General features: G+C 38.0%; 1 protein-coding gene across 1 annotated transcript; it reads left to right on the top strand.

The window, feature by feature from the left end:
- Positions 1–14,057: 14,057 nt before the first annotated feature.
- On the top strand, positions 14,058–16,246 carry LOC145899416 (prostaglandin reductase 1-like). The gene is made up of 9 exons (XM_082988179.1): positions 14,058–14,215; positions 14,434–14,479; positions 14,540–14,590; positions 14,655–14,825; positions 14,961–15,078; positions 15,147–15,302; positions 15,368–15,473; positions 15,557–15,675; positions 15,929–16,246. Exons 1-9 carry the CDS (start codon positions 14,107–14,109, stop codon positions 16,037–16,039), a joined length of 987 nt encoding a protein of 328 aa, XP_082844305.1. The 5' UTR covers positions 14,058–14,106; the 3' UTR covers positions 16,040–16,246.
- Positions 16,247–18,178: the final 1,932 nt, after the last annotated feature.

Here is an 18,178-nt window from a genome sequence, read left to right as displayed (position 1 = left end):
CATTCTCAACATCAACACTCGAAATAACGAAACAACGAATAAAGAAAGCTTTTGTGCCGATAACTTTGTAAAAAACGAAAATGTTTGTTCCCATATAAGATTTTCATCCAAAAAGTTTTTCTTGTGAGGGAAATGTGTGTCTCGGCATTGAAATTACAAACAAATACTGCATATGACGTTTTTTCTCCAGTGTGTGAACGTATATGGATTCCTTGAGTCCTAGATCGATTGAAAACTTTATCGCATATGTTGCAATTATCGAGTTCCATAACATCTTTAACATCAGTGTCGGAAGTGCATTCTGAGGTGCTCATCCCGGACTTTTTTTTGGCGAAAAAAACTAGTTCGGACGATGTTTCGGTCGTTATTCAACTGACCTTCATCAGGACAAATGAAGTACAGCGAATAACAGACGTCGTCCGAACTTTCTTTTTTTGCCAGAAGAGCCTTATATTACCAAGTAATATGCCTGGCAGCATCAGCAACAAAATGAAACCAAACTTTTGTATGATCACCTCAATAAAGACATTTACGTCAAAGTTGTTGCTCCTGTGAAGGTCTTTCCGGATTGGTCGATCCTCCTCTGTTCATCCTCACCTACAAATTTACGATTGCAGGAAACGCTTTTTTAATTCCCCACCGCCATTTGGTTGCACAACGTATGTACATATTACGTTAGTGGTATATTCTAATATGTCCGCATCCGACAAAAAACATTGAACCGCCTTTGATAAAATAAACGAAGTGTTCATCCACATTTAATGAAAAATTGGGCTCGTTTAAATGAAAAAGCTGACCACAAAAGTTCAACATAAGCAGGTTTGGCAAAAAATAAGCATATTGCATTTTCTAAGACACTGCTCGTGAAAATAAGCGCAAATGTTAGCAATAACCACGGCATACCAACCCTGGTTATAGATAAGACAAACATCGTTCATCATTGTTACAAGTACCTGTTTATATTACGCATAAACAAAAGAGCGCTTTGTGCCGAAGAGTGGCAAAAGTTATTTATACAACAGTGGTAAAGCAGGTGTGGTTGCTGCCATTGTCGGAACTTTCACAAATAATTGAGCAAACAAACTGTATTTGGGACCAACCGCACATACACAACTGAAAACGACATTTTCCTGTCTGTTTACTCGTTCCGCAACAACACTCACACTCTCAGTGCATTCGGTGTCAGTCTCACGCATTTGTCCTTTGTCCGGTGAGTTTACTTGACTAAAAATGATTGAAAGTTGGCTTTTTTAAGGTTGTGATTGCCTGGTACAGCGCGTGATGTTAATAAGTGAACAATACAAGCCGTTAGGTTATCAGCCTGCCCGCAAATCAACAACAAAGCATGCAGATTTAAGACAGCATGCAAACAAGCATTAATTTTTACTGCTTGTGTGTAAAGGTTGACACTACTGCCATCTGCCAGACCAAAAGCAGGCAATTAGAGTTCACGCGAAGTCAGCAAATCGCTTGTTTGTCGCCTTTCTCTTTTGCGCCTTACTTGGTATTTGTTCCGCTTCATTAGTTTCGTGATATTATTTCTACGCTTTTGTATTCCCAAGGACAGTGTCAGTATATTAACAAGACCTTAATCATCAAAATTCATTTGATCTTTGTAAGCGCTTGACAAGGAAGTGCAATGGTTTGCTGTGTTAAATTACTTGAAGGTTTTATATTATCAACTGCAGGTGCGTTTATTTTTATTCGTTTCATAATCGTAAAGAAATGTTAATACGATAATAAGATTGAAAACAACGATGGTATTTGCCACTATAAAGCGTAAGAATTTAATTTGAATATAAATGTTAGAGTAAAAAAAATGTTGCCAGGCATATATTGCAACGTTTTCAATAAAAATCCGTTGGTCCAAAGGTCGTTTTAAACCTTTTTTCTTACATGTTGGAATCCGCTGCTTTTTTCTCTTGCATCAAAAGTAAATTGGACGATGCACATTCGTTTTTCCAAGATATTTCACCATTGAGATTCCAACGTTGCGTTTTCGATGCATTCCTTACAGAGAAAGTTTACAACATAGGTTGATTGCTTTTCAATGTTTTCTGCGTAGAATGAGTTCGGAGGTGCGAATCCCTGTGGCGTTTCTGTCGAAAGTTTTTTTCGCATATGTCACATCTAAACGGCTTTGCTCCGGTGTGGATTTGAATGTGCTTAGTTAGATTGCTGTTTAAAGAAAAATGTTTGTCGCATACCTTGCATTTAAATGGCTTTTCTCCAGTATGAACTCGATAGTGGTTTCGTAATGGGCTTTTTTTGACAAAAGACTTATCACATACGTTGCACTTGAATGGGTTTTCTTTGTCGTGAGTTTGGATGTGCATTCTGAATGTGTCTTTTTCAGAAAAAGATTGATCACATATGTTGCACTTGAATGGGTTCTCTTTGTCTTGAGTTTTGATGTGGTTTCTTAGTCTGTCCTTTTCAGGAAATAATTTATCACATATGTTGCACATGAACGGTTTTTCTCCTGTATGGATTTTCTTGTGTCTCCTTAGATGATCTTTACGGGAAAATCTCTTCGAGCAAATCTGACATTGGTAAGATCTCCCGACAGTGTGTGACCGAAAGTGAGTTTTTAGATTGACGTTGAAACACTTTGGTGGCTTTACTCCAGTATGACCACGGAAGTGCGTTCGTAGAGAACTTTTGTAGGTAAAAGATTCATCACATATAATGCACTTGAATGGCTTTTCTCCAGTATGAAGTCGAGAATGTCTTCGTAAAGTGTCTTTTTCAGAAAAAGATTTATCACATATATTGCACTTGAACGGTTTTTCTCCAGTATGGGTTTTATAGTGTTTCTTTAGATTGCCTTTTCTTGAAAATCTCTTTGAACAAAACGTGCATGGGTATGGTTTCTCACCAGTGTGTGTCCGAAAGTGCAGTTTTAGCGATCATGAACTAGTAAATGTTTTTTCACAAATGTTGCAGCGGAATGATGTTTTTCTCGTGTGCAATAGAATATGCCTCATCAGGTGTTCTCGACTACTAAACAGCTTTTCACAAACATCACAGCGAAAACAATCTTCTGCTGTTTGAATTTCCATTTTTGAGTTTCCAGTTTTGAGTAACAGGTTATTTCACAAATTGTGGATTTGCTGCTTGGATAGGCTTCTGTTTTTCCTGCGTCACTATAGAAAGTACTTTTTCCAGACCACATACGATCAGCCCCTGTTGTGCATAATGCCACTTGTTAAAGCACCTGCGCCAAATTTAACCTGCAAAATATAAATCAATATACAAATACCTTATACACTTTTCCAAATATTAATGTTTGCACATCAAAAAAATTGCTATTCACCCGAATCAACCAGATTCATTCGTTGTATTCGTGACATTTAAAAAGGTGGCTTATTGCTAGAGTGTGGCATAAAATCGGTCGATCGGGTCTTTAATTGTCTTACGTGCGAATGAACAAATATCGCGCTTTCGCGGTTAATGACTTGAACTGGGTTTATAGCGTAATTATCACCCGACGTTAATACAAAAACTGGTGATGCCAGGAGGTCATTTACGTGATACCAGCACCGTAATACTATGCAACACAACACAATAATTTGCAAATCAGACGCTGACGATACAGTTTCAAAACAATTTGCAACTTTACGCTTTTCTCAAGAACTAAACCTAACTTATAATTCCCTCCGTTATTTCACTGGCAACATTTACGGCCGTGTTTACGCCATTTCAAGCAGCACATTTTTCAAGTTATGGAGTAGTGATAACTCGAACAACCTTTCAACCGCCAGAGGCAATTAAAGTTGGCGGTCCTGTTCTGAGACTGGGTTTGGTGAAACAACACAACTCAAATCGTATAGTTTGCCATTATTTGAATTTAAGGATATTCAGTTAAGGATCTTTTGCTATTTTACAACTAATCATGACAAAAAAACACTTTAGAACAAATCAACCAATTCATTTCATTGTGTGCCATCTTCAAGGTATCTAAAATATAATCCTGATGTTCTTGTTCTATTCTATTTTTTTGCCTATTTTCAAAGAATGATTGAATAATATGAGAAATTGTAAAAATGTCACTGGGTTCTAACTGCCCTGTTCTTGTGTTAAGCAAAATGAATTGCATTTATGCTACAAGTAAGAATTTTTGTCGCCGCCATGGCCCCGATTACATGGGAATTAACCATTTCTTCCCTCACTTGAAAGGTTAGAATAATTCTGCTTCAGGGCTAACAATTTCGGTGAACCAAACTTTCGTTGACAAAATAACCGAAAAGCTAATCTGCTGCCATTGTTTCAAACAACGTTACAAACATGTTTTAATTTCAATTTTGCAAAAGTTGCAGTTCGTACAGCGTCGAAAACTTTTATAAACATTCGTCCACCCGAGGCTAAAATTTTTTCAGCCTCATGAACACAAAGGCAGGCGACTGCACGCATTAAACAATTTGAAACACGATGGCAAGGCTATGTAACGAGATTTACCCACTACAAGATTGTGTCTGAAATGTTCCTGTATTGCAACTCGCTAATTTTATAAAACCGTAATTATTTTGCGGAAAATTTAGATCACTGAAATATGTGTTTTTTTAGCAATAAACAAACTGAAAAGTTCAACAATGAAACTAAACTTGGTAATGTAAGGCTCTTCTGGCAAAAAAGAAAAACTAGTTCGGACGACGTTTCGGTCGTTATTCAACTGACCTTCATCAGGACAAATGAAGTACAGCGCATGACAGACGTCGTCCGAACTAGTTTTTCTTTTTTGCCAGAAGAGCCTTACATTACCAAGTAATATGCCTGGCAGCATCAGCAACAAAATGAAACCAAACTTTTGTATGATCACCTCAATAAAGCCTTTTACGTCAAAGTTGTTGCTCCTGTGAAGGTCTTTCCGGATTGGTCGATCCCCCTCTGTTCATCCTCACCTACAAATTTACGATTGCAGGAAACGCTTTTTTAATTCCCCACCGCCATTTGGTTGCACAACGTATGTACATATTACGTTAGTGGTATATTCTAATATGTCCGCATCCGACAAAAAATATTGAACCGCCTTTGATAAAATAAACGAAGTGTTCATCCACATTTAATGAAAAAATAGGCTCGTTTAAATGAAAAAGCTGACCACAGAAGTTCAACATAAGCAGGTTTGGCAAAAAATAAGCATATTGCATTTTCTAAGACACTGCTCGTGAAAATAAGCGCAAATGTTAGCAATAACCACGGCATACCAACCCTGGTTATAGATAAGACAACCATCGTTCATCATTGTGACAAGTACCTGTTTACATTACGCATAAAAAAAAGAGCGCTTTGTGCCGAAGAGTGGCAAAAGTTATTTATACAACAGTGGTAAAGCAGGTGTGGTTGCTGCCATTGTCGGAACTTGCACAAATAATTGGGCAAACAAACTGTATTTGGGTCCAACCGCACATACACAACTGAAAACGACATTTTCCGGTCTGTTTACTCGTTCCGCAACAACACTCACACTCTCAGTGCATTCGGTGTCGGTCTTTCTCATTTGTCCTTCGGAGAGTTTACTTGACTAAAAATGATTGAAAGTTGGCTTTTTTAAGGATGTCATTACTGGTAGAGCACGTGATGTTAATAAGTGAACAATACAAGGCGTTACGCTATTAGCCTGTCCGCAAATCAATAACAGAGCATGCGGATTTAAGACAGCATGCAAGAAAACATTAATTTTTACTGCTTGTGTGTGAAGGTTGACACTACTGCCATCTGGCAGACCAAAAGCAGGCAATTATAGAGTTCACGCGAAGTCAGCAAATCGCTTGTTTTTTGCCTTTCTCTTTTGCGCCTTACTTGGTATTTGTTCCGCTTCATTAGTTTCGTGATATTATTTCTACGCTTTTGTATTCCCAAGGACAGTGTCAGTGTATTAACAAGACCTTCATGATCAATATTCATTTGATCTTTGTAATTGCTTGACAAGGAAATGCATTGGTTTGCTGTGTTAAATTACTTGAAGGTTTTATATTATCAACTGCAGGTGCGTTTATTTTTATTCGTTTCATAATCGTAGAGAATTGTTAATACGATAATAAGATTGAAAACAACGATGGTATTTGCCACTATAATGCGAAAGAATTTAATTTGAATATAAGTGTTAGAGTAAAAAAATTGTTGCCTGGCGTATATTGCAACGTTTTCAATAAAAATCCGTTGGTCCAAAGGTCGTTTCAATCCTTTTTTCTTACATGTTGGAATCCGCTGCTTTTTTCTCTTGCATCAAAAGTAAATTGGACGATGAACATTCGTTTTTCCAAGATATTTCACCATTGAGATTCCAACGTTGCGTTTTCGATGCATTCCTTACAGAGAAAGTTTACAACATAGGTTGATTGCTTTTCAATGTTTTCTGCGTAGAATGAGTTCGAAGGTGCGAATCCCTGTGGCGTTTCTGTCGAAAGTTTTTTTCGCATATGTCACATCTAAACGGCTTTGCTCCGGTGTGGATTTGAATGTGCTTAGTTAGATTGCTGTTTAAAGAAAAATGTTTGTCGCATACCTTGCATTTAAATGGCTTTTCTCCAGTATGAACTCGATAGTGGTTTCGTAATGGGCTTTTTTTGAAAAAAGACTTATCACATACGTTGCACTTGAATGGGTTTTCTTTGTCGTGAGTTTGGATGTGCATTCTGAATGTGTCTTTTTCAGAAAAAGATTGATCACATATGTTGCACTTGAATGGGTTCTGTTTGTCGTGAGTTTTGATGTGGTTTCTTAGTCTGTCTTTTTCAGGAAATAATTTATCACATATGTTGCACATGAACGGTTTTTCTCCTGTATGGATTTTCTTGTGTCTCCTTAGATGATCTTTACGGGAAAATCTCTTCGAGCAAATCTGACATTGGTAAGATCTCCCGACAGTGTGTGACCGAAAGTGAGTTTTTAGATTGACGTTGAAACACTTTGGTGGCTTTACTCCAGTATGACCACGGAAGTGCGTTCGTAGAGAACTTTTGTAGGTAAAAGATTCATCACATATAATGCACTTGAATGGCTTTTCTCCAGTATGAAGTCGAGAATGTCTTCGTAAAGTGTCTTTTTCAGAAAAAGATTTATCACATATATTGCACTTGAACGGTTTTTCTCCAGTATGGGTTTTATAGTGTTTCTTTAGATTGCCTTTTCTTGAAAATCTCTTTGAACAAAACGTGCATGGGTATGGTTTCTCACCAGTGTGTGTCCGAAAGTGCAGTTTTAGCGACCATGAACTAGTAAATGTTTTTTCACAAATGTTGCAGCGGAATGATGTTTTTCTCGTGTGCAATAGAATATGCCTCATCAGGTGTTCTCGACTACTAAACAGCTTTTCACAAACATCACAGCGAAAACAATCTTCTGCTGTTTGAATTTCCATTTTTGAGTTTCCAGTTTTGAGTAACAGGTTATTTCACAAATTGTGGATTTGCTGCTTGGATAGGCTTCTGTTTTTCCTGCGTCACTATAGAAAGTACTTTTTCCAGACCACATACGATCAGCCCCTGTTGTGCATAATGCCACTTGTTAAAGCACCTGCGCCAAATTTAACCTGCAAAATATAAATCAATATACAAATACCTTATACACTTTTCCAAATATTAATGTTTGCACATCAAAAAAATTGCTATTCACCCGAATCAACCAGATTCATTCGTTGTATTCGTGACATTTAAAAAGGTGGCTTATTGCTAGAGTGAGGCATAAAATCGGTCGATCGGGTCTGTATTTGTCTTACGTGCGTATGAACAAATATCGCGCTTTCGCGGTTAATGAGTTGAACTGGGTTTACAGCGTAATTATCACCCGACGTTAATACAAAAGCTGGTGATGCCAGGAGGTCATTTACGTGATACCAGCACCGTAATACTATGCAACACAACACAATAATTTGCAAATCAGACGCTGACGATACAGTTTCAAAACAATTTGCAACTTTACGCTTTTCTCAAGAACTAAACCTAACTTATCATTCCCTCCGTTATTTCACTGGCAACATATACGGCCGTGTTTACGCCATTTCAAGCAGCACATTTTTCAAGTTATGGAGTAGTGATAACTCGAACAACCTTTCAACCGCCAGAGGCAATTAAAGTTGGCGGTCCTGTTCTGAGACTGGGTTTGGTGAAAACAACACAACTCAAATCGTATAGTTTGCCATTATTTGAATTTAAGGATATTCAGTTAAGGATCTTTTGCTATTTTACAACTAATCATAACAAAAAACACTTTAGAACAAATCAACCAATTCATTTCATTGTGTGCCATCTTCAAGGTATCTAAAATATAATCCTGATGTTCTTGTTCTATTCTAATTTTTTGCCTATTTTCAAAGAATGATTGAATAATATAAGAAATTGTAAAAATGTCACTGGGTTTTAACTGCCCTGTTCTTGTGTTAAGCAAAATGAATTGCATTTATGCTACAAGTAAGAATTTTTGTCGCCGCCATGGCCCCGATTACATGGGAATTAACCATTTCTTCCCTCACTTGAAAGGTTGGAATAATTCTGCTTCAGGGCTAACAATTTCGGTGAACCAAACTTTCGTTAACAAAATAACCGAAAAACTAATCTGCTGCCATTGTTTCAAACAACGTTACAAACATGTTTTAATTTCAATTTTGCAAAAGTTGCAGTTCGTACAGCGTCGAAAACTTTCGTCCACCCAAGGCTAAAATTTTTTCAGCCTCATGAACACAAAGGCAGGCGACTGCACGCATTAAACAATTTGAAACACGATGGCAAGGCTATTTAACGAGATTTGCTAACTACAAGATTGTGTCTGAAATGTTCCTGTATTGCAACTCGCTAATTTTATAAACCCGTAATTATTTTGCGAAAAATTTAGATCACTGAAATATGTGTTTTTTTAGCAACAAACAAACTGAAAGTTTAACAATGAAACTAAACTTGGCAATGTAAGGCTCTTCTGGCAAAAAAGAAAAACTAGTTCGGACGAGGTCGTTATTCAACTGACCTTCATCAGGACAAATGAAGTACAGCGAATAACAGACGTCGTCCGAACTTTCTTTTTTTGCCAGAAGAGCCTTATATTACCAAGTAATATGCCTGGCAGCATCAGCAACAAAATGAAACCAAACTTTTGTATTATCACCTCAATAAAGACATTTACGTCAAAGTTGTTGCTCCCGTGAAGGTCTTTCCGGATTGGTCGATCCCCCTCTGTTCATCCTCACCTACAAATTTACGATTGCAGGAAACGCTTTTTTAATTCCCCACCGCCATTTGGTTGCACAACGTATGTACATATTACGTTAGTGGTATATTCTAATATGTCCGCATCCGACAAAAAACATTGAACCGCCTTTGATAAAATAAACGAAGTGTTCATCCACATTTAATGAAAAATTGGGCTCGTTTAAATGAAAAAGCTGACCACAAAAGTTCAACATAAGCAGGTTTGGCAAAAAATAAGCATATTGCATTTTCTAAGACACTGCTCGTGAAAATAAGCGCAAATGTTAGCAATAACCACGGCATACCAACCCTGGTTATAGATGAGACAACCATCGTTCATCATTGTGACAAGTACCTATTTACATTACGCATAAACAAAAGAGCTCTTTGTGCCGAAGAGTGGCGAAAGTTATTTTTACGATAGTGGCAAAGCACGTGTGGTTGCTGCCATTGTCGGAACTTTCACAAATAATTGAGCAAACAAACTGTATTTGGGACCAACCGCACATACACAACTGAAAACGACATTTTCCTGTCTGTTTACTCGTTCCGTAACAACACTCACACTCTCAGTGCATTCGGTGTCAGTCTCACGCATTTGTCCTTTGTCCGGTGAGTTTACTTGACTAAAAATGATTGAAAGTTGGCTTTTTTAAGGATGTCATTGCTGGTACAGCGCGTGATGTTAATAAGTGAACAATACAAGCCGTTAGGTTATCAGCCTGCCCGCAAATCAACAACAAAGCATGCAGATTTAAGACAGCATGCAAGCAAGCATTAATTTTTACTGCTTGTGTGTAAAGGTTGACACTACTGCCATCTGCCAGACCAAAAGCAGGCAATTAGAGTTCACGGGAAGTCAGCAAATCGCTTGTTTGTCGCCTTTCTCTTTTGAGCGTTACTTGGTATTTGTTCCGCTTCATTAGTTTCGTGATATTATTTCTACGCTTTTGTATTCCCAAGGACAATGTCAGTATATTAACAAGACCTTCATCATCAATATTCATTTGATCTTTGTAATTGCTTGACAAGGAAATGCAATGGTTTGCTGTGTTAAATTACTTGAAGGTTTTATATTATCAACTGCAGGTGCGAAAAAAAATTATTTTTATTCGTTTCATAATCGTAAAGAAATGTTAATACGATAATAAGATTGAAAACAACGATGGTATTTGCCACTATAATGCGTAAGAATTTAATTTGAATATAAGTGTTAGAGTAAAAAAAATTGTTGCCTGGCATATATTGCAACGTTTTCAATAAAAATCCGTTGGTCCAAAGGTCGTTTTAAACCTTTTTTCTTACATGTTGGAATCCGCTGCTTTTTTCTCTTGCATCAAAAGTAAATTGGACGATGCACGTTCGTTTTTCCAAGATATTTTACCATTGAGATTCCAACGTTGCGTTTTCGATGCATTCCTTACAGAGAAAGTTTACAACATAGGTTGATTGCTTTTCAATGTTTTCTGCGTAGAATGAGTTCGAAGGTGCGAATCCCTGTGGCGTTTCTGTCGAAAGTTTTTTTCGCATATGTCACATCTAAACGGCTTTGTTCCGGTGTGGATTTGAATGTGCTTAGTTAGATTGCTGTTCAAAGAAAAATGTTTGTCGCATATCTTGCATTTAAATGGCTTTTCTCCAGTATGAACTCGATAGTGGTTTCGTAATGGGCCTTTTTTGAGAAAAGACTTATCACATACGTTGCACTTGAATGGGTTTTCTTTGTCGTGAGTTTCGATGTGCATTCTGAATGTGTCTTTTTCAGAAAAAGATTGATCACATATGTTGCGCTTGAATGGGTTCTCTTTGTCGTGAGTTTTGATGTGGTTTCTTAGTCTGTCCTTTTCAGGAAAAGATTTATCACATATGTTGCACATGAACGGTTTTTCTCCTGTATGGATTTTCTTGTGTCTCCTTAGATGATCTTTACGGGAAAATCTCTTCGAGCAAATCTCACATTGGTAAGATCTCCCGACAGTGTGTGACCGAAAGTGAGTTTTTAGATTGACGTTGAAACACTTTGGTGGCTTTACTCCGGTATGACCACGGAAGTGCGTTCGTAGAGAACTTTTGTAGGTAAAAGATTCATCACATATAATGCACTTGAATGGCTTTTCTCCAGTATGAAGTCGAGAATGTCTTCGTAAAGTGTCTTTTTCAGAAAAAGATTTATCACATATATTGCACTTGAACGGTTTTTCTCCAGTATGGATTTTATAGTGTTTCTTTAGATTGCCTTTTCTTGAAAATCTCTTTGAACAAAACGTGCATGGGTATGGTTTCTCACCAGTGTGTGTCCGAAAGTGCAGTTTTAGCGACCATGAACTAGTAAATGTTTTTTCACAAATGTTGCAGCGGAATGATGTTTTTCTCGTGTGCAATAGAATATGCCTCATCAGGTGTTCTCGACTACTAAACAGCTTTTCACAAACATCACAGCGAAAACAATCTTCTGCTGTTTGAATTTCCATTTTTGAGTTTCCAGTTTTGAGTAACAGGTTATTTCACAAATTGTGGATTTGCTGCTTGGATAGGCTTCTGTTTTTCCTGCGTCACTATAGAAAGTACTTTTTCCAGACCACATACGATCAGCCCCTGTTGTGCATAATGCCACTTGTTAAAGCACCTGCGCCAAATTTAACCTGCAAAATATAAATCAATATACAAATACCTTATACACTTTTCGAAATTTTAATGTTTGCACATCAAAAAAATTGCTATTCACCCGAATCAACCAGATTCATTCGTTGTATTCGTGACATTTAAAAAGGTGGCTTATTGCTAGAGTGAGGCATAAAATCGGTCGATCGGGTCTTTAATTGTCTTCCGTGCGTATGAACAAATATCGCGCTTTCGCGGTTAATGAGTTGAACTGGGTTTACAGCGTAATTATCACCCGACGTTAATACAAAAACTGGTGATGCCAGGAGGTCATTTACGTGATACCAGCACCGTAATACTATGCAACACAACACAATAATTTGCAAATCAGACGCTGACGATACAGTTTCAAAACAATTTGCAACTTTACGCTTTTCTCAAGAACTAAACCTAATTCCCTCCGTTATTTCAAAGGCAACATTTACGGCCGTGTTTACACCAGCAGCACATTTTTCAAGTTATGGAGTAGTGATAACTCGAACAACCTTTCAACCGCCAGAGGCAATTAAAGTTGGCGGTCCTGTTCTGAGACTGGGTTTGGTGAAAACAACACAACTCAAATCGTATAGTTTGCCATTATTTGAATTTAAGGATATTCAGTTAAGGATCTTTTGCTATTTTACAACTAATCATAACAAAAAACACTTTAGAACAAATCAACCAATTCATTTCATTGTGTGCCATCTTCAAGGTATCTAAAATATAATCCTGATGTTCTTGTTCTATTCTATTTTTTTGCCTATTTTCAACCAATGAATGAATAATATAAGAAATTGTAAAAATGTCACTGGGTTTTAACTGCCCTGTTCTTGTGTTAAGCAAAATGAATTGCATTTATGCTACAAAGAAGAATTTTTGTCGCCGCCATGGCCCCGATTACATGGGAATTAACCATTTCTTCCACTCACTTGAAGGTTAGAATAATTCTGCTTCAGGGCTAACAATTTCGTTGAACCAAACTTTCGTTAACAAAATAACCAAAAACTAATCTGCTGCCATTGTTTCAAACAACGTTACAAACATGTTTTAATTTCAATTTTGCAAAAGTTGCAGTTCGTACAGCGTCGAAAACTTTTATAAACATTCGTCCACCCGAGGCTAAAAAAAGAAAAACTAGTTCGGACGACGTTTCGGTCTTTATTCAACTGACCTTCATCAGGACAAATGAAGTACAGCGCATGACAGACGTCGTCCGAACTGGTTTTTCTTTTTTGCCAGAAGAGCCTTACATTACCAAGCAATATGCCTCGCAGCATCAGCAACAAAATAAAACCAAACTTTTGTATTATCACCTCAATAAAGCCTTTTACGTCAAACTTGTTGCTCCCGTGAAGGTCTTTCCGGATTGGTCGATCCTCCTCTGTTCATCCTCACCTACAAATTTACGATTGCAGGAAACGCTCTTTCAATTCCCCATCGTCAATTGGTTGCACAACGTATGTACATATTACGTAAGTGGTAAATTCTAATATGTCCGCTAAATATATTTATCCGCCTTTGATGATCAATGTGTTCATCCGCGTTTAATGAAAAAGAATAGGCTCGTTTAAATGAAAAAGCTAAGTACACAAGTTCAAGTACGAAGTTCAGTCACGTCCCGCAGGCAGGTCATGTGACTTGAAAGTTAACCCTACAATTTACTCTACAAATGTCTCATCCGATTATAAACCGTATTGGACGCCAAAGTGTGTTTAACCTTCCTTTAGATTACAGCCTACCGGCCCAGGGTAAATAACATTGTTTGTTCAATCGTCTGCCCACGTATTAATTATTAACAAAGGTTTAAGCAGAAGACTGGTCAAGCAAATCAGTGGGCTGTTTGTCGCTGCGTCAGAAGAACTACTACGCGGAAGGTTACAGTATGTGAAACGTCTGCGCGCACAGCAGTTCCAAAGGTAGCTTTACATCACTGGTCAAAATTGTAGCGAGGAACGGGATAGCAGCAAGTCATGCGGAACGAAACAGTTTCCGCGACATTTGCTGGGTCATGATTTTTAAAAATCAATGACGGTTGATTTTTGGCTTTTTTTCTGCTTCTTCTCCGCAGCGGCAGTGACTGTTGCACAACAACAACAAGGTAGCTGCAGAAAGGACAACATTTGATATAACGTTGGACAAAGGTTTTTTTTAAACAATACCGAAAAGACCAACACTGTGCTGTGTAGTTGCAAGCCGTTATTACAAAAAAGTCGAAGAAATTTGTTTTGCAGCAACTGGTTGTACACCACTTTTTAGATATCATTAGTATTACATTGTGACAATCATGGTGAAATCGAAGGTTTATTACAAAACTCAGGAGTACGACGGACTCCCAAAATTGAGCGATTTCAAGATTGTTGAAGAAGATGTTGACGAAAACCTAAACGACGGAGGTTAGTTTGATAAATTGCAACAATCCTTTTCTCTTTCACGGAATGAGTAGAAACAGGTACAGTCGCCCTCAACTCACTTGCCTATTGCGCATATTTATTGTTTTGCAAGTGAGTTGAAACAGCGCAAAATGTTTCCTTATACAAGTTTTGTTTTAACCACACCTACATTTTTTACACGTATTTCTTACGTTTTGTAATTAACTTATGGTTTGTTTCAGAAATCCTGACCAAAGCACTGGTTGTAAGTGTTGACCCTTTCATCAGGTATTTCAATCGTTGTAAATGCAAGCAAATATGATGTTTATATATATTTTTTCTTTTTAGAGCTTACAAAGTTCCGATCACATACCCGATCATAGGCTTTCAAACCGCCAAGTAAGGCAACATACATCAAAAGTTGATAAGCGGGAAAATGTTTTATATCCTCTTACAACTATAGAGTACTAGAGAGCAAAAATGAAAAGTATCCTAAAGGCTGCACAGTAATGCATTTTGGCGGTTGGAAAACTGTCGCCAAAAGCTCTGATGAAGCTGTTTGGTATCGCGTGGATCAGTTGCTCAGTGACAAAGTGTCTCTTAACGCTACAGTTGGTATATTGGGAATGCCTGGGTGAGAAAGCTTTTGGTGACAAAATTGTAACTTTTTGAGAACTTTATTGACTTGGTAATAGTGTTGTCATGGTGGTCTAGTTAGTAAAAGTTTTATTTTGTCGGGTTTCAATCCTGCATTTCTTCACCTGCACAGTATGACCGCCTACATGGGACTGTTGAAAATCTGTGAACCGAAGCCTGGCGAAACTGTGATGGTGAATGGATGCGCAGGAGCCGTCGGGAATCTCGTTGGTCAAATCGCAAAACTCAAGGCATGGCTACCTCTTCGCTTCAAAGATATTTTCTAAACATCTTTAATGATTCATTATATGAATTGTAGGGCTGCAGAGTGGTTGGATGTTGCGGATCCGACGAAAAATGTGAATTTGCAAAATCCATCGGCTTCGACGCAGTCTTCAATTACAAGACCGACAAGCCATGGAAAGATGCAATAGCTAAGATCGCACCGGATGGAATCGATTGCTTTTTCGACAATGTGAGATTCAACACAATAGATTAGCAATTAAACATACAACTGTATTTTTTTACATTTATTCGCAGGTTGGCGGACAACTCGCCTCTGATATTATTTATGCTATGAACACCGGTGGTCGTGTAGCCGTGTGTGGTGCTATAAGCGGTTACAATAGTACAGAAATGCCACAAGGTTTGTTAAATTTCCTATGCTCTGTAACAAATTTTGAACTTTTGAAAAGATCTTCAATCAAACGCATTTTTTTCTGTTTGCAGCTGTCTCCGTTCAATGGGCTTTAGTCGGCAAGCAAATTATGATGAAAGGGTTCGTCGTCCATCAGTACAAAGATAAGTTTCCCGCTGGCTTGAAAGATATGTCTCAGTGGATTCAGGAGGTATATTTAATAGCGCGGTCACTGTTTCTACTTAGTAGGTCTCATCAGTGTAGCTACGGTGAGACTTAAACAATTTTGTCAGCCAAATAGCCGACAAGACCCCCTTTTTGAGTTGACTTATTGCCGTCATTAGCTATGCGTATTAAACTAGGTGTAACCCGCCGGTATATTTAATGTTTGGCTTTCCCGTCCAATAAGTTTTGAATGATGTTGCTCGAACTGCGTGCTATGTCTCATGTTGTACTTTTTGCAGGGAAAGATTAAGATACGAGAAACGGTGACAGAAGGATTCGAGAACATTCCGCAAGCTTTCATCGGAATGTTAACAGGAGCAAATATTGGGAAAGCAGTCGTCAAGTTGTAAATCGTCTTTTTTAATTTCCGTGAAACTGCTTTCTTTAATTGGATGAGAAATGAAAACTTAATGTTAATCTCACTGAAAGAAATATGCCAACTTATGAAAGTAATAAAAAATAGTAACTGTGTATGCTGCATACAGATGGCCACTGTTTCAATTCATATTATTGGCTCCACTTTGCTTGTCAATAAACATTATGTTTGCAATTTTGTGAACATTAGTGAGCTTTATTGACGCACTGTTGTGTGATGCTACTGCTGTCCTATTTTTATAGAAAATATTTTCCGGTCTGTTTATCCCTGCTCGCTTCTTTTTCACATTTTCGAGGTGCATGAAGGGTCATGGGACTTTAGATTAGTTAAACCAGACGTCATGGTTTACAAAAAACTGAAATAAGGGAAAATCGAATCACATTCCTGGTGAAGTTCAATAAACGTTTGCGAAAGAAAGCTTTCCTTGCACGTGACAAGTTCATAAACCCAGACAAATAATCTCATGCGAAAGTAAGATTTAAAAAAGTTATTTGTTGTGTTTAATGAATGTCACCTATTGTCAATTTTTGTGTATTTAGAGAAGTTTCATTGCTGTCACAAATGGTGTCATTGGGGAAATCCTTTTGTGACAAAGACGAAGTGCGAGGGTTGTTCTTTCCTCGAGGTTCGTTGAACCAATTTCAATCATGAAATGCCTTTATTGAAAAATTTATCGACAAAATAGTCTCGTTTAGATGAAAAAGCTAAGCACACAAGTTCAACATAGGCAGGTTTGTCAAAAATAACCACATTTGCATATTCTAGGACACTGCTCGTGAAAATAAGCGCAAATGTTAGCCTAACCTGAATATATGTAAGACAACCATCGTTCATCATTGTGACAAGTACCTGTTTACATTACGCATAAACAAAAGAGCTCTTAGTGCCGAAGAGTGGCAAAAGTTATTTTTACGATAGTGGCCAATCACGTGTGGTTACTGCCATTGTCGGAACTTTCACAAATAATTGGGCAAACAAACTGTATGTGGGACCAACCAACAACTGCAAACGACATTTTCCGGTCTGTTGACTCGTTCCGCAACAAAGTTCACACAGTTCAGTGCATTCGGTGTCGGTCTTTCTCATTTGTCCTTCGATGAGTTTATTTGACTGAAAATGATTGAAAGTGGACTTTTTTAAGGATGTCATTGCTATGTTACAGCGCGTAATGTTAATAAGTGAACAATACAAGCCGTTACGCTATTAGTCGCCCGCAAATCAACAACAGAGCATGCAGATTTAAGACAGCATGCAAGCAAACATTAATTTTTACTGCTTGTGTGTAAAGGTTGATACGACTGCAATCTGCCAGACCAGAAGCAGGCAATTAGAGTTGGCGCAAAGTGAGCAATCGCATGACCAACGAAAAGAGTCACAGGCAACCCTTTAGGCATGGCAGAAATTCGACGTGTGTAACGTGGAACAGAAAAGCAAAATCTTGCAAGTATGTCGATTGCATGGTGAAATTAAGCATTACAAATCATGTTGGAAAAGGACATAGATAAGTGAGTCTTGCACACCTACCTTGTGTTATCTAAAGGTTAAATGTGCAAATATATGTTAAAGAAGCACAATCGGCGCCATATCAGAAATAGTAACAAAACAGATACAACATATTGTTATGAATCAGATCCTTCAGTTAACCGTCTTTCTAAAGTTAAGTATTAACAGCGGTTTGAGTGAACAAGACAAATCACCGAAGTGACTGGCAAAAAAGCGACCCTGTCTGTGACGTCAGAAGGCGAACCAAACAAGATGTCCCGGTCCAAAGGTTGCACGCACGGTTTTGAGGCACATGTCCCTCATCAGCAAGCAAGCCAAGAGGTAGGGAAGGCATAACTGCAAGTCACGCCGACGAAACTATTGTGCTATTTGTGCTGAATCATGTTTTCGAGAGGGCGTCCACAGTTCATTGTGTTGTTTCCTATAATGACGAGTATAGTCTTCCACCTGGGCATATAAGGACGTGCGATATAAGTAAGCCGTTATTACTCAAGTAATTCGGTGTATACGTGTGCTCGGAAATAAGAAATGTTTGTGAACGTGTAGACTCCCGCTACAACTGTATTTGGTCTTGTTATTGGGTTCGTTGCGCTATGCTCTAGAAAGGCTG

The sequence above is a fragment of the Ascidia mentula genome, chromosome 4 (assembly GCF_947561715.1).
Source record: "Ascidia mentula chromosome 4, kaAscMent1.1, whole genome shotgun sequence".
Classification (NCBI taxonomy): domain Eukaryota; kingdom Metazoa; phylum Chordata; class Ascidiacea; order Phlebobranchia; family Ascidiidae; genus Ascidia; species Ascidia mentula.
The sequence above is the reverse complement of the archived record's forward strand: the minus strand, read 5'-3'. Positions and strand labels throughout refer to the sequence as shown.

What these genes read in the sequence shown, in the direction of transcription:
- LOC145899416 (XM_082988179.1), top strand. Translation starts at nt 14,107, where the DNA reads ATGGTGAAATCGAAGGTTTATTACAAAACTCAGGAGTACGACGGACTC. An exon ending in ATAGGCTTTCAAACCGCCAA is followed by an intron (nt 14,591 to 14,654) that starts GTAAGGCAACAT and finishes TTACAACTATAG; the next exon opens with AGTACTAGAGAGCAAAAATG. An exon ending in GGTATATTGGGAATGCCTGG is followed by an intron (nt 14,826 to 14,960) that starts GTGAGAAAGCTT and finishes TCACCTGCACAG; the next exon opens with TATGACCGCCTACATGGGAC.